The 20,631-nt window shown below is 30.4% G+C and overlaps 1 protein-coding gene across 7 annotated transcripts in view; it reads left to right on the plus strand.

Annotated features, from left to right (window-relative positions):
* The first annotated feature begins 944 nt into the window (after nt 1-944).
* Nucleotides 945-20,631, plus strand: part of LOC115885466 (gastrula zinc finger protein XlCGF26.1-like) — a 47,261-nt gene continuing 27,574 nt past the window's right edge. Inside the window, exons 1-9 of one of the 7 annotated variants that reach the window (XM_030904380.1) lie at nt 946-1,237; nt 1,292-1,320; nt 1,526-1,586; nt 2,445-2,651; nt 9,066-9,275; nt 11,756-11,956; nt 14,946-15,146; nt 17,655-17,855; nt 18,849-19,049. In XM_030904380.1, coding sequence (XP_030760240.1) covers nt 1,549-1,586; nt 2,445-2,651; nt 9,066-9,275; nt 11,756-11,956; nt 14,946-15,146; nt 17,655-17,855; nt 18,849-19,049 — 1,259 coding nt within the window. In that variant the 5' untranslated portion in view covers nt 946-1,237; nt 1,292-1,320; nt 1,526-1,548. Of the gene's footprint in view, nt 1,238-1,291; nt 1,587-2,444; nt 2,652-9,065; nt 9,276-11,755; nt 11,957-14,945; nt 15,147-17,654; nt 17,856-18,848; nt 19,050-20,631 lie in introns of all 7 variants that reach the window. The other 6 variants (XM_030904385.1, XM_030904384.1, XM_030904381.1 and 3 more) reach the window with 6 other exon arrangements.

Below are 20,631 nucleotides of genomic sequence, written 5' to 3' on the forward strand. Positions count from 1 at the left end.
TTTAAGATATCAGTAGTTAGTAGCAGCCGTAGCAGCTGCCAAATTATTTTGGGTTTTGAAATAGCTACTCGCTACGGTGAGAACAACAATTATTACTTTATATTATTTTTTAACTTCTTATTGTTTATTGTTACATTTTCCTAAGGTTTTATATGAGTACATTATTATATTCTTCAAAAAACTAATGTTAATTTTAATATTTCAGGTAGATAATAATAATACAGAATAATTGATTCAAAAAATCAGGAATTATGTCAAAAGATCGATTTTCTGAAGAATCGATTTAAGTCAAACATCCCTAAAGTGTCACTGCCGTTGATCAACTGTCAATTAAAAAGTCAATGGCAGTGTTGCCGCAGTGGTACATTTGTACCAAATTTGATACTTTTAATTCTATTGGTACAGTGGTACTACATTTTCAAATCAAGGATGTTTTGGTACAGTAATTATTTCCTACGCGCACCGAAAATGAATAGATATTTAATAATTTTTGTCGTTGCTATCCTACTCGCTTTACCGACACAATTCGGAGACAATCCGCATTAATTATGTTGTAATGTCTATAGGGTTGCCTATATTAAATAACCCGAAAAAAACTTGGAAATTTGCTGTTTCTGATATGCTTCTATATTTGCGTTTTTTTTTTAATAAAATTTAAGTTTTCCAAGTATCGTGTGTAGTATTAGAATTACTTAGATTTCTTCAACCTGTACTTAAAATTGGGGTTTCTAAATTTCTATTTCATGTTTTTCGTCTCGATTTGTGTCTTTCTCCATGAATTTTTTTTTATGAAGAAATTTATGAAGAAATTCACAACGACCAAACCGCTTAAAGTCATTTGCAGATGAATTTTGTTGTGCTTTAAAAAATTGTACCAAAGTGGTACATTTTTAGCAAGTATAGAATTATAATAGAATGTGGTAAGCGCTAAAAGTAGGGTGCGGCAACACTGGTCAATGGCTGCTAGCTGGCATGGCTGGCATAAAATAATTAACTAGCATATATTCTGTGTTAACTAGAACATTTTAGGCTGGAACACAGGCTGGAATATTTTATGGCTGGAACTGGAAACACTGCCGTTCTTTAAAAGAAGGCACTTGTGAAGGCACTGCTGGAAATACCCGGAATACTGCAAATACACATATTTTCTTAATTTTTACAATTACAAAGAGGTTTTATTAAATGTTTAGGTATGCTATGGGTATGCTTAACTTAGGTCAATCCATATCTATATAAGGTAATAAAGTGCTAATATCCGATGTTTTCTGTATAGAAAATTTTACGTTTTTAGTGTTTGTAATATCGACTGGAACTAGAACAGTAAATACTAATAGATCCTATATCACTTATTTCTTACACTTGTCTGAATATATATTAAACGAATTAGGTTTAATAAGTGATAACATCTCTGTATTTGGTCTTCTCCAAGATAAAACTCCTTACAAATTTCAATTCACCGTGACCGTGATGGATTTATAGCTGAACTGATCAAGGAACTGATCTCGGGTTATTTTTTCTCTTTTAGCTACTGATGTTTTTCTATTGGAAATGATGGATAACATAGACGAAGTAATAGATTTAAAACAGTAAGTTGAATGTAAAGTAGTTCTTTATTAGATCCCAGTTACCAATACAAGGTGTTTGTGAGACATAAATCCCTTCAAATTTGGTGTTTGGTTTATATCACTTGAAGCATACACTTATCAGAATTGATTATGCGAAAAAATTAATTATTTAATTATTAGTAGTATATGTGAAAATTCTAAAATTAAAAATAAATAAATATTTTGATATCTTTAGAAGCTCTAACTTGTATTATAATTTATTATTTCAGTTAAAAAACTTTTTAGATGAGTAGTTAACTAGGCGTCGTGTTGTGACAGTTTCAAATGTTAATAAAATTGCCGAAAAAATGGTAACGTGTAAGGAGAGCGTAATTAGGGCGTTGTTAGGTGCAATAACATTCAATAACTCAACTTTCGTGGATATTCAATTCTCCCGAAAGTATTTTATAAGAGTATATTATTTCATTTATATTCTTCATAGTTTGTCACACCGATTTAATCAATAACAAAAATGGATTCAAGCAGTTCGACGAAACAAGTGAGTAAACAAAGCGCTCGTTACATAAACAAACAATTAAATATACATATACTATGAGAGGATAAAATATAATTTGCGATATTAAAATGGTATACTTTTTTAATCAACTAGTGATTAAATGTTTTATGAACATCTTCTAAAATTCTAATTATGCACCTTTAAAAAATTTCGTTATAGCCGAAATAGCTCCAATTATGGCCCACTACCATGGCCCATAAGTCTATAGGAAAATCAATAAAAGTTGGCGCGCACGTCATCTAAATATTTGACGAATGCACGTCACAATGTTGCCACTGCTACTTTCGTTATAGGATTGTAATATTTAAATATTCTTTTATTAGATTGAAAGAAGCTGATAAAAAAGTCTATAAATGTGCCATAAGTGGCTTTCAAACGCTACATAAGGCAAGTCTTCAAAAACACAAGAAAACTCATTTGGCACCGGAAGATCGAAAGTTATTTGCTTGTATACACTGTGACAAGAGATATATATCAAAACAAAGCTTACGTCATCACCTTGAGGATAATCATATTGATATTGTTTCCAGGTAAATTTATTTTTTGTAATACATTGATCATATACAGGCACATTCCCACGACTCGTCTACTTGGCAAGTATTTTTTATTGGCATACAGGGTCTAGCGGGAATGCGGCGTAGTTCCTATAATAAATAACTCAGAAATTCGGTATAGATGGCCGACGCACTATGTATACCCTGTATACCAATTACAAATGTTTGTCAAGTACACCGAGTCGTGAGAACGCGCCATACAGTTTTCTGAATTTTTTTTTATTTATTGACTTTGGGGTTAGTTTTTTGTAGTAGTGGGAACTATCGAATGAATACTATCGAAACATTCGATAGTTGCAATTCATTCGAATAATTCGATAGCTAGTAAGAAAACATTCGTTGAAAACTATTCGAATAAAAATTATCGAATAGACGCGTCATCTGCCTTGAAATATTGTATTCTAGTAATTCGGCAGCAAAAACCATTCATTTATAAAATTCATTCATTTACGAAATTCATTTATTCGTCAGGATCGATTATAATAAAATATTAACTGGATTTTAGTTGTCGCCCGGCGACGTAGCTTTCTTTCCGAGGAAGCCGACAGCGGTCGGTGGCAATGCTATGAAAGAAGGGGGCATCTTTGATTTTTTGCGGAGTAGATAAAGATAAGGACACATTATTTTTTTTATTGAGGTGCTAGTATTTACACAAAAACTACATTATGAAGGGCGCTGTTGCCATATATTGGTATTAGTTGATATTAGCAAAGAATATTATTGTCTGGCTTTAGTTAGTTAGGGATAGTACGTCTATATATTTTGCATTTTTTTTATTAATATTCTGTTGTTACACTGCAATAATACTTGTTATTTTGGATGTAGGAAAATGATTTTTAATGCTTTTAAGCATAAGTTTAATAAATAATAATAACAGTAATAATTTGTTATACCTACTAACGACAAAATTTAAAATCATTTAATATAAACATTTTTTTAAGTAGTGGCAAAATATAAACAACAAATTAGATGTAAAAATTATTTATATTAGATCCTATTTAAAAATAATATAGACTCTAAATTTTTGGGCAACGGTTGTTTTTTAAATAATAATAATTACAGAACTAATTTGTTATATTAACAACAAATTTTAAAATCATGAAATATCAACATTTATTAATTTTCTAAGCATGCAGTGTAATGGATGGAAAATATAAATAAAAAATTAGAAATCAAAATTATTTATATTAGGTGCTTTATATTACTATTTAAAAATAATATTATTTATTTTTACTGGCATTTACTTTAAAAAAAAATGAAATATTTCTTCGCAAAAAACTACATGTAAGAGAATTAGCATAAACAAAATACAAACATCGTTAACTTTTTTTTAAAATTGGCACGTGTAAAACTTTCAATTTAATTTTCTCACCCCATAGTTTGAGTTCGATAACCATTTATTTAACCACATTACTTAAATATGATTATTAAGTTCAGCTAATTCATATTATTAAAACATTTAAAATACAAATATCTATTTTTAAAATTAATTGTAAGTTCATCTCATCTCTCTTAAAAATTGCTACTTCTCAAAATTTTCCATTAAAAAATAGACCATATATCATATAAAATTAAATAATTGAAAGATCGGGCTACGGAAAATCACAAAATTTTCGGAAAAATGTTGACCACCTGCACACGCACACAATCGTCAATTAAAAAAAACTACTATTTTAGTATTTTAAATATTTTAATAAACGCAAAAATAGCACAGTATTTATACGCCGAAGTTATAAAAATTTGCAAGAACTAATAATGCACTGACGCACACAAAAATCAAACGGATACTAAATTTCATTTATCAAAAGCATTCGATAGTCGTGGCTCAACGATAACCATTTAGTGGCACGGCGAGGTTGTCACGTATGCTTTAGTATACAAATGAATGAATGATTTTATTCGAATAAAACCATTCGATAGTTGAAATAATTCATTCAGTAACCATTCGATAGTCTAATTCATTCGATTCTTCCCATCGCTAGTTTTTTGCTCTAAAATAGAAAAAATAACAAAATAAAATGTACACACATGGCCAAAATTATTGCATATAACAATATTTTTATTTTATTTTGGACCTAATATGATTCTTTTTATATTTTTGGACATATTGGCTTACTACACGACTAACTAATACAAAATTAAAAATCTAAGTGCAACTAGGCTGTTATTATAATTTTATTTCATAATGAGTGAAAATCAACAAAAACAAATTTCATTTTAAACAGAAAATATTGAAAACAATTTTAATTATTTCTCTCAACTAATAGGCTGTATTGCTTCCTGGAGCCTGAATGCAAGCTGTGAGACGACGCGACGTGGCATGCTCTCAATTAAGTTGTCCAGAAGATGTTGAGGAATGGCTTCCCATGTTTCGCGTGCAGCAATTTTCAGTTCGTTTATCCTTTTAGACCATTCCTTTTGGCAGTATGGCGTTTTAGCATGTAGCATTGCGTCGTGCAATTAGGGATATTTGACCGTCTTGCACAGCAGTAGTAACTCTCTTCCAGGCCGGTCTGTAACCTCGTTTGTCTCCCTGAATTAGCGATGGGAACTATCGAATGAATTAGACTATCGAATGGTTAATGAATGAATGATTTCAACTATCGAATGGTTTTATTCGAATAAAATCATTCATTCATTTGTAAACTAAAGCATATGTGACAACCTCGCCGTGCGACTAAATGGTTATCGTTGAGCCACGACTATCGAATGCTTTTGATAAATGAAATTTAGTATTCGTTTGATTTTTGTATGCGTCAGTGCATTATTGGTTCTTCCAAATTTTTATAACTTCGCCGTATAAATACTGTGCTATTTTTGCGTTTATTAAAATAGTTAAAATACTAAAATAGTAGTTATTTTTTAATTTTATTTATTGACGATTGTGTGCATGTGCAGGTGGTCAAAATTTTTTCGATAATTTGTGTGGTTTTCCGTAGTCCGATCTTTCAATTATTTAATTTTATATGGTATATGGTCTATTTTTTAATGGGAAATTTTGGGAAGTAGCAATTTTTAAGAGAGATGAGATGAACTTACAATTAATTTTAAAAATACATATTTGTATTTTTAGATGTTTTAATAATACCTATGAATTAGTTGGAACTTAATAATTATATTTAAGTAATGTGGTTAAAATAAATGGTTATCGAACTCAAACTATGGGGTGAGAAAATTAAAATGAAAATTTTACGTGCCAATTTAAAAAAAGTTAAGGATGTTTGTATTTTGTTTATGCTAATTCTCTCTTACATGTAGTTTTTTTGCGAAGAAATATTTCATTTATTTTTAAAGTAAATGCCAGTAAAAGTAAATATAATTTTAAATAGTAATATAAAACACCTAATATAAATAATTTTGATTTCTAATTTTTTTATTTATATTTTCCTTCCATTACACCGCTTGCTTAGAAAATTAATAAATGTTTATATTTCATGATTTTAAAATTTGTTGTTAATATAACAAATTAGTTCTGTAATTATTATTATTTAATAAACCAACGTTGCCAAAAAAATTAGAGACTATATTATTTTTAAATAGGATCTAATATAAATAATTTTGACATCTAATTTGTTGTTTATATTTTGCTACTACTTAAAAAATATTTATATTAAATGATTTTAAATTTTGTTGTCAATAGGTATAACAAATTATTACTGTTATTATTATTTATTAAACCAGTCTTTGTAAAACATTAAAAAATAATTTTCCTACATCCAAAATAACAAGTATTATTTGCAGTGTAACAACAGAATATTAATAAAAAAATGCAGAATATATAGACATATTATCCCTAACTAACTAAAGCCAAACAATAATATTCTTTGCTAATATCAACTAATACAAAAATATGGCAACAGCGCCCTTTCATAATGTATTTTCTATGTAAATACTAGCACCTCAATAAAAAAATAATGTGTCATATCTATATATGACTCACCAAAAAATCAAAGATGCAGAAACTTCTTTCATAGCATTGCCACCGACCGCTTTCTCGGAAAAAAACCTACGTCGCCGGGCGACAACTAAAATTCAGTTAATATTTTATTATAATCGATCCTGACGAATAAATGAATTTCATAAATGAATGAGTTTTATAAATGAATGAATTTTATAAATGAATGAATTTTATAAATGAATGAATTTTATAAATGAATGGTTTTTCCTGCCGAATTACTAGAATACAATATTTCAAGGCAGATGACGGATCTATTCGATAATTTTTATTCGAATAGTTTTCAACGAATGTTTTCTTACTGACTATCGAATTATTCGAATGAATTGCAACTATCGAATGTTTCGATAGTATTCATTCGATAGTTCCCACTACTACCCTGAATTTTTTTAATATTCGCGAAACATCGCGAAAAAATCATGATTTTTTAAAAAAAATCAGATTTTTATTTTATTTTAATCGAAAACAATATTTAAATTGGATTCTCAAATAATTAGGACTTAATTCCAATTAAAGTCCTATCCTAAATGGCTAAATATTTATAACTCTACCCTATACATTAACAATTCTACGGCACGTGTCCAAGGTTGGCAAATATCATGATATTTATATAAATATCAAATATCGGATATATATCCGATATATATCTGATATATATCCGATATATATCAAGTTTTGATATTTATTTTGGTTTTTATTTTTTATGTAAAACTGCGTTTAGTATGAAGTAAAATTAAGCAAATATTTTTATGAGTTCAAGCAAATATTGCACTACTACTACTACTTTGCTTACAAGCAAAAATACACTACTAAGTCAACTTAATTATTGTTGCTTTGCACATAATAGGAACAACATTAAAACAAAAATGTATAAAAAATATACAGAAATTCTAAAAAAATAAACAGAACTTCTAAAAAATAAACAGGAATTCTAAAAAATAAACAGAAATTCTAAAAAATATACGGAAATTCTAAAAAATAACCAGGAATTCTAAAAAATAAACAGAAATTCCAAAAAATAAATAGATATTCTAAAACTAACAACAAACAAATTTATACCGTGCTGGCAACTGTTACTTTTTGGTCGGCATTTACATGTGTGGAAGTAAATCGCATAGGGATCTTATTAAGTCGGAGTGAGAGAAATGCGATCGACCGACGCGACGCGCGACGGTGTGCTGTTGCGGCGTTGCCGATACGCCTTTCCCTATCAAGTAAAGTAAAATCGCAATCGCAAACCGCTTATTTTTAAAAGACTTTTTTTTCAAGAGATAACTAGATAAAATCATTAGACATGTTTCTGTGCATCTGAAATGGAATTATAAGGATATCGTTATGGTGTCATTTTTTTTATAACGAGAAAACGTCAGTAATCGCGATAATTTAAAAACTCAATTTTTAACACGTAACAGCTCAAGAACCACTTTAGATATTGAAACTTTTTTTATTTTTAAGATCGGATATTTTACAATATGTTTACATAAGAAAAATTCGATAAGGTTGTTTTTTCCATTCAAAAATTGTAAACTATTCATCCATTTACTTTTAGAGCATAGCAATTTTCAGCAATCGTGTAATTTTTTTATTGAAAAAGATTTTCACATACTGTCTACAAAGAAAATACAGCAGAAATATTAACAAAGTTCTTGAAAAAACTACAATCTATTATTTCTAATAGATTTCGAGATCGATTTTTGAATTCAGACTTCTAATAGCGCGACCACTATCGAACACCCACTCAATTCCACTTATTTTTACCAAAAATGCAATGTTTCTAGCTTGCACTTAAAAAAATTCAGGCTATAGGGAAAATTATAACGACTCGTTTATAAATATACAAATTAAGTATCACGAAACGTAATTAAATCGTGAAGCTGAACGCATGACGTACACCTTTCCCTAGAACTTTAAGTACTGACAGAGGTATTGATTGGGTCGACCGGTCAACTGCGACAAATCTGCTATATCCCCTTGCACGTCTCTTAGCGATGTGCACAGTTTCTCGGTTTATTTCATACGTTTGGCAACGTGTTTACTGTCCTCTCTTTGTTCAGTACATTATAAACGCATTGTACTCTTCTTACATACGGAAATCTCGACCCAAGACTCACCTTTGCCAGCCCTGAGTATAATGGTTATCAATAACTCACGACAACCATTCTAGATGCGTTTAGGTTGTATAATATGGTGTTGGGAAGGTTCCTAACACACTTATAAAACAAAAAATGTTTCTTGGGAGTTGAGTTAGAGATGACGATCGACGACATTTTTCATAAATTTTTACAGATAAAGTGTTCGTAATTTTTAAACCATCTCTATCACCTACTTACAATGCAATTCAACTATATTTATCTTTTTCTTAGTGGTTAAGCTACCACTACCATTTTAGAATTGTTTTACGCAATTACAAGACAAATATTTAAAAATGATTTTAGGTCCAAGGCCGCGCGGAAAAATCTCCATAAATGTTCCATTTGTGGCTACCAAACAAGAAAAATATCATGCTTTGAACGACACCGGGAAACTCACTTGGCACCAGGAGAACGACAGATGTTTGCTTGTGTACACTGTGAAAAGAAATGTTCGGAAAAAAGGAGATTAACAGACCACATTATCGATAATCATATTTATCATATTGATTCCAGGTAAATTTATTATTGTTAGCATAATGGTGCGTTTAGACTTGAGCACGGACGCACTGATCCTCCGCGAATGCTCAAGTGTAAACGGCTGTGCGCGCACGCTCACTCTGAACCTCTCTATGCGCGAGCAGCCGCGAACGTAATATAGTCTGTCTAACGAGAAGATCCTTGACAGTGATAGATGTGTCTGTCATTTTAATTTAAAAGTAGTTTATTTTATTTTACAAAGAAATAAGTTGGTACAACTGGAACGCATAGCAGGAAATTAATATATGTATTTAAAATTTGACTGACAAGTAACTTCAAAATATTGTGAAAAAAACTGTATAAAACTGAAAAAATGTAATCGAGTTATTTTATTTAATAAAAAACGGTATGTGTTAATACAAAACAAACAAAAACAAGACACCACATACCAAAAAATATAAAAAAGAACTATTTCTTACTTTCAAGCTTTGTGAAACTTCCCGCATTTATGATTATATTTATCAGTATAACTTATGTACAAATACAAATTTGTAATATTCCGCAGGAATAAATAAAACAACATAAATAAAACAAACTATTTTATTAATAATAACACTTACCAAATTTTATACCTCACAGGTTGATTAATTAACTTTAATCTTAATTTTTTTAAACCAGTACCTTTTGACATTATTTTTCTGCAGTACTAAAATCCATTATTTACCTATCGTATGATGTCGATATTTTACAGCTACTCCAGTTTTTAGTATGTGTTTAGTATGGTCCTTCTACCATATTCGAGATGCACTTATCTACGACGAGATGGTATACGAACTTTATTGATAGTAACTTTATTGGTGTATCTGTATAAGACTTTCTGCCTGGGGAGCGAGTATTAACTATAAACTGTGCTCTGGGTTCTACAGTTAATTTTCACTCGATTTTTCCTCCACTTGACTTCAAAAGACCCAAAACACTCGTAATAACACGAATTAAAATGCATCATCTTCCAAAACGCAGGGTATTTGACAAAAGTTGTCACAAAGTTATAACCTATAATTTGGCAAGACTTTGACAAACGTCAAAAATCTAAAGGCGAGTTCATACGCATCGGCGTCCGTTTGTCGTTCATCGTTCCGTCAAACCAATAAAATTGAAATACGATCTGTCATTTTTGAAATAAACCAATAAAACTGGTTAAAAACAACAAGTGACGACGCATGACGAATTTATATTTAAACCCATCCATAGTTAACTTAAAAATTATTAGAAACTTTTTTTAGTAAAATAAATAGATTGGTATGGGACGTCATCTGCTTTTCTTCTGTCATCGTCTGTCGAAATCTTACCTGAGAAAAAAAAACAGAGTATAGTGCGTTTAGACTTGAGCACGCACGAGTTGAGCGTGCTCGCACGACATTCGTTCGCGCTCTCGGCTCCGTTCAAATTAAAAACTTATTTTTCGACGAATGAAGTGATCCATTTGTGCGCGCACAGCAGAGTTGTGTTGGCGAAAATAATGGACGACCAAGAAATAGTCGAGGCTGCAGTCACTGTTATGCACAGCTTAATTATTAAAAAGAAGAAACATCGAAAACATCGATCGTCGCTGGTGGCAAACCCAAATTTTTAGAAATATATAATTTACTGCAACAACTTAGTGTCTGAGGAGGGCTATGATCAGTTCAAAAACTTTACAAGACTGACCAGGCCCGACTTTGAATATTTACAAATAATTTCATTAATATCGACATATTCAATATTAATTTTATTTACGAGGTTTTGCCATGCGTTTTATTATTTTTTTTTAGATTTTTTTATAATACTAAGAGTGTTTAACGTTCCATAATATAGGCAACTTTTCATATTTTTCAATTAATAATAAGGAAGATTCATTGATCCACGATCCACTCCATAATTTTAATAAAGAAAACGAAAAAAAAAATCACACACGCACTCACGAACGCAGACAAAACAAACGTCAAGCGCTTTAAGCAGGATCGTGATTAATCAATGACCAGGTTTTTGGAAACATCCTGTATACATTTTTAAAAAATCTTAAAATATGTAAAAAAACAAAATAAAATATACGTGTTTAAGCGTTTTGTCGGAAACTTGACCGTTTTTTAAATAAAAAATATTGTAATATTTGAGGGGCGGTTTCACCCTCTTGGAACTGGAATTTCGAAAAATCCCTTCTTATCGAACCTCTACACCCTAGAATCAACCTGTATGCCAAAATTGAGCTTTTTACGTTGAGTGGTTTGAGCCGGATCGTGATTAATCAGTATGCCAGTCACTCAAGGATTTTATACATCAGTATAGATTTCCAGAAATGTTTTGCGAAATGTTAATGTGTTAATTGTTGTAACTATAATATTTTTTACTTCTTTGGGACACTCTGTATCTTGTAAAAATATTTTTAAATTGTAGCTGTTAATATTTCCGGAAATATTTCGTAAAATATTTCGCGGATAGTGTAGCGGCTGTTTACTATTTAAGTTTTATTTTATTAGATTGAAGGTAGGACAGAAAATAATCTATAGATGTTCCACATGTAGCTACCAAACCAAAAACATGTCCAATCTTAAAAGACACAAGGATATTCACTTGGCACCGGAAGAACGACAGATATTTGCCTGTGCGCAGTGCGACAACAAATATACATCAAATAAGAATTTACTACGTCACGTCAAGGACAGTCACATTTATTACAGGTATAAAAAAAATCTAAAATGTCAATATTCCATGGGTATAGTGATAAATAAGATCTAAATTATATGAAAATGGATAAGTAAACAATGGTATAATACAATTTGATAGACAACTAAATTTTGCATCTGATTCGCTTAAAAATACAGGGTGTTCCATTTAAATTAAACAAGTTATTAAAGCTAGTAATTATTTAATATAAATTTTTGGACACTCTGTATAAGGCAGTATAATTTTTATTATTGCAACACAAAATTTGACCAGTAAATAATCTTCAGTAAACATTTAGTATTAAAAACTTTGATACCCTTGAAGAAATGAAGCCTTGAAATTTTTACTGCAATTTCATAAAATTGAAAATATTTCAAAAACGGTAAGGTTTAAGTGTGACAAACCTTAATCAAATTTATCTTTATTTCAATCGTAGAATCTAAAAATGGAATAATATACAGGGTGCTCCACTAAAAAAAATACAACTATAATATTTTTACTTATTAGTATTTTAATAAAGCACGCTTTTAGATGTTTCAAAAAACTTTTAATAAGAGTAACTTTAACTCTACATATATGTTTCGGCTTGTTAGGCCTTTTTCAAGAGTTTTTTAAGAACTAATCGTCTAACTACACTGTAACTATATATATATTTGCTATGGGGGTGGGTTCAGAGAGTTTACAATAGGGGCAATAAAAATGTGTTTAGAAATCCTTGTTGGTCGTTAACATTATTTTCGTTTTTAACAGATTTTAGTATTTCTAACTGTTCAATGTAATTTAAACGTCTACCTTTTGTTTCTCTGTGTAGTAACTTAATTGAGTTTTCATTAATTTTGTGATTATTTACTATACAATGAGTTGCAAGACCAGAACTATGCTGGAGATTATTAATATACTTTACATGTTCTTTAATCCTTATATCTAAATTTCTACCTGTTTGGCCTATGTACACGGCATCACAGTATTGCAATCCACCCTATATACACCCGACTTATTTTTGACATTAGTTTTGTCTTTATTATTTAATAAAATTTGACCTAAATTTCTTTTATTTACGTTAATAGTTTTACATCCTATTTTATTGAGATTATTTGATATTTTGTTAGTTAAATTAGGAATGTAGTTTAAAGGTTGATAATTGTTATTGTCTTTAGAATTAGCGGATTAAAAATTTTTCATTAATATTCTCTTTTGTTTTTTCTTTAGCATATTATCAATAAGAGAACACTTATATCCATTGTTGATGGCGATTTGTTTAATAATATTTAACTCTTTTTTAAAATTCTCTGGGCTCAGTGGAAACATTACTAATCTATGAATTAAACTATGAAAGGGTGACATTTTGATTTGCCAGGATTGGTGTGATTGACTATGTATTACAGTGTGTGTGGTAGTGGGGTTTCTGTAAATATCAAATTGTAATCTATTAGACTCTTTTATAATTGTAACATCAAGAAAATTGATGGTATTAATACCTTTTTCAATAGTAAATTGTATTCTCGGATTAATTGAATTTATTAATGTTAAAAAACTGTTTAAATTTCTCTCGGTGCCTGACCAAATACAAAAAATGTCGGTGAAATTGGGGAACCCATCGGTAACCCATTTCACCGTTATTCGCAGAAATATTTATGGCAGATTTTGAAAAGAAGCTATTTAAAAACAAGAGTAGTTTAATATCAAAAATAAATTATTGGGCAAGATATGTAGATGACATTTTTTGTATTTGGTCAGGCACCGAGAGAAATTTAAACAGTTTTTTAACATTAATAAATTCAATTAACCCGAGAATACAATTTAGTATTGAAAAAGGTATTAATACCATCAATTTTCTTGATGTTACAATTATAAAACAGTCTAATAGATTACAATTTGATATTTACAGAAAACCCACTACCACAGACATTGTAATACATAGTCAATCACACCAATCCTGGCAAATCAAAATGTCACCCTTTCATAGTTTAATTCATAGATTAGTAATGTTTTCATTGAGCCCAGAGAATTTTAAAAAAGAGTTAAATATTATTAAACAAATCGCCATCAACAATGGATATAAGTGTTCCCTTATTGATAATATGCTAAAGAAAAACAAAAGAAAATATTAATGAAAAATTTTTATTCCGCTAATTCTAAAGACAATAACAATTATCAACCTTTAAACTACATTCCTAATTTAACTAACAAAATATCAAATAATCTCAATAAAATAGGATGTAAAACTATTAACGTAAATAAAAGAAATTTAGGTCAAATTTTATTAAATAATAAAGACAAAACTAATGTCAAAAATAAGTCGGGTGTATATAGGGTGGATTGCAATACTGTGATGCCGTGTACATAGGCCAAACAGGTAGAAATTTAGATATAAGGATTAAAGAACATGTAAAGTATATTAATAATCTCCAGCATAGTTCTGGTCTTGCAACTCATTGTATAGTAAATAATCACAAAATTAATGAAAACTCAATTAAGTTACTACACAGAGAAACAAAAGGTAGACGTTTAAATTACATTGAACAGTTAGAAATACTAAAATCTGTTAAAAAACGAAAATAATGTTAACGACCAACAAGGATTTCTAAACACATTTTTTATTGCCCCTATTGTAAACTCTCTGAACCCACCCCCATGTAAAATATATATATAGTTACAGTGTAGTTAGACGATTAGTTCTTAAAAAACTCTTGAAAAAGGCCTAACAAGCCGAAACATATATGTAGAGTTAAAGTTACTCTTATTAAAAGTTTTTTGAAACATCTAAAAGCGTGCTTTATTAAAATACTAATATTTCAACGATGTTTCACAAGGAACCAACCACAGCTTCAGTACAATTTATTTTTTACTTATTTAGGACACTCTGTATCTTGTAAAATTATTTTTAAATTGTAGCTCTAATAGTCCTTCGACGAAGCCAAAACTTATTTGTAAAAATCTTATCGTTTAATCGCAATACTCCGTGTCGTATGTGGTGAACAATCCTGTATATTCTTTTGTTAGATCGAAAGAAGCTGAGAAAGAAGTCTATAAATGTGCCATATGTGGCTATCAAACGCTAGATAAGCCCAATTTTTACAGACACGAGAAAATTCACATGGCACCGGAAGACCGACAGTTGTTTGCGTGTGTACACTGTGATAAGGAATATACAACAAAACAAATCTTACAACGTCACCTTGAGGATAATCATATCGATTCCAGGTAAATTTATATTCGTGTAGCTAGGGTGTTTCAAAATAAAAAAACTCTTATGGTGTTGATAATAGGTAGGGGTCATAGACTTAAAATAAAATATAGACTACACTATTTACATCTCAACGCGGCCAAACAATCTTTTTTGTACACATGTTTACTTCTGGGTACAGTCGACCAAGCCTTCCTCATCCAGCCTATGTTGTCACGTCTTTAATATTATCAATATTTTTTTTTTCTTGTTATACACATATATTGAGATATTAGTACTACATTTTAATATAAAAAAATTAATATATTAAATAGTCCTTATACTACTAAGTTATAAGTCGGATACTGTTTAAAAAGGATAAGTTCTTTACAATATGACAATACCGATTAGAGGCGAGGGAGCCTATTCATTCATTTATTACCTTGTAGTACGCGTCGCACGTGTGCGGTAAAGCTTTGTTGCCGCTATGTCCCCGGCTGTATTAACGCATTTTCTTAGCTTGTAGTCCTTAAGTGTTTATTTTATTAACTTTTTCTGTTCAAGAACTATAAAATATGGTTCGCCAGTGCCAAATTTGCAAGAAATTTGACTTAAATAATCCATTTAAGTCTTGAAACGACTTTCGACCGGTAGGCTACTCTCAATTTACCCATTGGGAGTCAGTGGCGTTGTCGTAGAAAGGCGCTTATTTAGATAATATTTTAGTAAAATGTAAAATCTTAATTTTTTCTCTTACATTACATTATTTACTTGTGATTGTAACAAAATCATAATTATAACCCTGTTAATAATTAATAAGGTTTTTATTAAAAATATATTCCGGTTTATTCTATAATTATCTTCAGAATCTAAAATAACATACAAGAATTTTAAAATGATATTACATTATGAAACAATATTTTTTCATATACCGGGTCGTCTCAAAAGTGGCTCACCCCCACTTTTTTATTTTTTCAGATAAAAAAAAACAGATTTGTATGTTAGTAGGTATATGACATAAATTAGGATTGATTGACGTATTCAATTATTTTCGGTCTCTTCCTGTTTCACCGAAATGATTACATCTTTTGATTTTTAAAGGCACCCTCGGTATATTGCTACTTTATCCGATAAAAAATGACACTCTGAATAGAATGACATATCATATGTCAACTTTTGACATTGTCGCTTAAATACAAATAGTATTTTAAATTTCAATCCAGGATGCCATGGTGTTGTTAAAAACACTAAGTTTTAATCAAGGATCGAGCCTTGGAAAAATAGTTTTGATGGTCTAATAGGTTTGGTGTCTTGTCTTAGCTGGTTAAAAGATGTACAAATCGTATTTTTAATCATACATATGTCAATTTTTTCAAATGGAACAAGGGTGACTCATTAGCATATTTAGAAAAAGCATTTTTTTTATGAATATATTGGTATTATTTGGTATTTCGAGTCACACACTTGGTATTTCGAGTCAAATTGTCGTTATGAACCGCGTGTTACAATTACAATTAAACCATATGCGAAAATGTCAAAAGTTGACATATGATATGTCATTCTATTCAGAGTGTCTATCGAATAAAGTAGAAATATACTGAGGGTGCCGTTTAAAAATTAAAAGTCATAGTCATTTCCGGTGAAACGGGAAGTGACCAAAAACAATTGAATGCGTCAATCAATCCTAATTTATGTCATATACTAACATACTAAATCTTCTTTTTTTATATGTAAATATAAAAAAAATTATGGGGATGAGCCACTTTTGGGACGCAACCGGTATAATAAAGACAGTACCGAGTTAAATAAATGTAGTTTTCATTTTATCCACTTCCTATCACCTTCCTTGCTTTAATTGAACAGATTTATGTTTTCTCTAATTTACATAATAAGACATCACTTAACCAGAAAAAAAATTACAACAATCATATATTTCTTTTTCTATTATATCTGTGGAATAGATCCTGTTTTGATTAATATTAGGGGTTGTAAATGTTTGACTAAAATTAATAATTTATTATGAATTTCAAAAATTACCGTAATTTCGATTATAAAATTTCTTCTATAACGTGTATTTTATTATTTTTATCCTTTTTGGACTCAAGACGTTTTTTCTAAACTTTTATTTAAAAAAAAACCTGGCCTAAATCTTAATAAAATATAAAAAAGTTTAAATACGATATATTTTTAATTTAATTATAGCTTCATTAAAATAAAAAAAAAATACCCGGCTATGATACGGAGAGTTCAGGTGTACTTGAGAAACGAAAGACAGTGTTGTGTTTCTCGGCAGAGTCGTCAGGGAACGACCGTTACGACAGAGACAACCTATCTATCGCTCGTGTCGCACTCGTTATAACCTAAAACAATAACACAACAATAACAAGACATTGTCTGACCGCATGTTCCAGCTATTTATGAATGAGATGCTCAGTCTATATTTTATTTTAAGTCTATGGTAGAGGTAGATACGTGAGATTATATGATTGAAGAGACGTGTTTTTTTAGAGTTACAGGACTGTAATATTGAAATATTCTTTTATTAGATCGCAAGCAGCTGAGAAAAAAGTCTATAAATGTACCATGTGTCACGCTCAAACGCGCAAAGAGTCACATCTTCGCCAGCACATGAAAATTCATTTGGCACCGGAAGACCGAGAGTTTTTTGTATGTACACACTGTGATAAGAAATATATGACAAAGAAAGCCTTAAAAAGTCACCTTGAGAATAATCATACTGATTCCAGGTAAATTTATTTTCTTGTAGCCTTCCTAGAGTTGTGAATTTGAGCTGTCAATTTTTTTCCGTCAATTGACCAAAATAATTTTTTCAGTACAAAGAAACAAATAAAAACAAATTAATATTTTATTTCACATAATTATTGAAATAATAAGAATGAAGTTTTATGTGACCTTGAACATGGTAGCACAGAATATCTAGCTACCCAACAGAAGCCTCGTTACATGTATAAAATTGTAGGTAGCAAAAGGAGACAGGCTTTAAAAGTCTGTCTCCAAATCAGATATTTTGATGTGGTAGTTTCGCTACTACATAATAGAGGGCAATAAATTTAAAAGAAAACAGTTTTCTACAAACAAAATTTAATAGAATTTTGTGCAGTGTTGCCATTGTGTCCAGTCCATAAAAGTCCAGCAATAGTGCGTCGGGCATCGGTAGCTCTATAATAAAAAAGTTAGGAATTTTGTTTAAGTGCAGATCTAAAGCATGTATTAGGATGTATTTCGGGAAAATATTTTAACCTCTACAGGGTGGCTCAAAAAAGTGTGAGTGGATAAGGATGATTTTTTTTAAATGGAACGCCCTGTATATTATTGCATTTTCGGCTTCCTTTTTTACCACTTTACACAATCCTAAGATATTATTAAATATGTTTTTGATTTGATGAAGTTTCAAAGATATTAATGAATATGTAAAAAGAAATGTTTTTTTCGCCTTTTTTTTCAAAAAATTATTGAAAATACAAAAAACGTCCTGAAATCAAAACTATTTTAGGTATTTACTGTAGTGGGTCTGTACTTACTTTTTTACCAATATCGTAATATTTAACCGTACAAGGTGTTCAAAATTGTATGCCAAACTTTTTAAAATAAAAAATAGTTTTTCTTCGTTTTTTTTTGGTAAATGGGACACCCTGTATATTATTTTCAACAGTAATTTTTTATCAAAGCCACCCGCTTAATGTGACACCGACTGTAATATTTAAATATTCTTTTATTAGATCGCAAGCAGCTAAGGAAATAGTCTTTAAATGTGCCATTTGTGACTTCCAAACGATACGCGAGCTAAATCTTCACAACCACAAGAAAATCCACTTGTCACGGGAAGAACGACAGCTGTTTCCTTGTACGCTTTGTGAGAAAAAATATTCAACAAAAGGCTACTTACAGTCCCACTTTATAAACAAGCATTCTGATTCCAGGTAAATTTATGTTGTATAATACATTGATCATACCGTGATGGCAGCTGTTACTTTTGGGTCGGTATTTAGATGTATGGAAGTAAATCGCATAGGAATCTTACAGGGTTGGCATGATATATATCAATGATATATATCGGATATATATCATTGATATATATCATGATATTTATACCTTGATATATATCATGATATTTATAAAAAAATAAAACTCAACTCTTTTCTTAAATTTCTACGTTAGAAAAGTCAACATGTTTACGGCCACAACGTATTTTTATTACTTGATATATCAATCGTGAATCGGCGTCAACGTGCCTCAGCTGACGATGATTTACCATTAATAAAATAAAAAATCGGTAAAAAAACTTTTAAGTTAAACGGTTTTATGTGCACTGAAAACTAGAAAATAATAATAACAATTAGGTATTTTGAACTTCTAGTTCAGAAATATTTTAGTACTAGGCAGAATAGCCTTTAGGCATATTAGACTAAAATAAAAACGTGGGGCCCCTCTGAAATCCTACCTATGGCAAAGCATATCTTTATACTTTGGTAGATCATGAGCTCGGCGTTCGCTGGTGAAGCCGCCACGGCTGGTTATTGAATGTCAAAATCTCCAGTTACGATTATAGTAAGTCGATGCAATCCACACTTAGTACAGAAGAAAGTATTACAGCAATAGCTAATGGGCCCCACGTTTTTATTTTGGTCTAATATGCCTAAAAGCTATTCTGCCTAGTACTAAAATATTTCTGAACTAGAAGTTCAAAATACCTAATTGTTATTATTATTTTCTAGTTTTCAGTGCACATAAGATAAAACAGTTTAACTTAAAAGTTTTTTTTATCGATTTTTTATTTTCTAGTTTTTAGTATTTAACGGAAATGCCTACCGAATATTCCTCATTCTATTTAATTCATTTAGTGCATATTATCACATGGTTTTTTACCTGATAATTTATTACAATCTAATTCCTCAATACATAGCCATTCCAGAGACTTGACTCGACTTAGAGCCACGTATGCTTGCCCTTCCTCAAACAATTTTGAGCCCAAATACACTACTGCATGGTCGACTGTGCTGCCCTGCATTTTATGGACGGTGGATACCCATGACAAAATTAAGGGTAACATCCTTCTTTCAGCCGTACCATAATTGAATTTTGCTGGAAACTGTATGGCTTTCGGGTGTATAACGTGTATGCCGTCTCTGCCAAAGTCAATCCAAACTGATGGTACATCTGTGTCGTACATTTCGGTTCGACGGAACTGAGGCCAAACAATTTCTGTAATGTGGCCTATAGCACCATTTACCAATCCGTCAATTTATCAAACGTCAATGTTGGACCGCAACATTACTTTTGCTCCTACAAATATTTCAAGTACTGATGGTAAGCCTCCAGTCTTATTTATATCTGTTGGTATTATATTTGCTAAATTTAAATTATCTGTATTTCGTGTGGCGTCAATTAGTTGGTCCTGGGCTTTAATGGTATAAATTCGAGATCCCTTATTCCGGAATAGATTTAAAACAGCAGTGTTGTGATTGTTTACTTGCTGATTAGTGGGGTATACCCTTAACGCTT

The sequence above is a fragment of the Sitophilus oryzae genome, unplaced genomic scaffold, assembly GCF_002938485.1.
Source record: "Sitophilus oryzae breed Bouriz unplaced genomic scaffold, Soryzae_2.0 scaffold_385_pilon_pilon, whole genome shotgun sequence".
NCBI lineage: Eukaryota > Metazoa > Arthropoda > Insecta > Coleoptera > Curculionidae > Sitophilus > Sitophilus oryzae.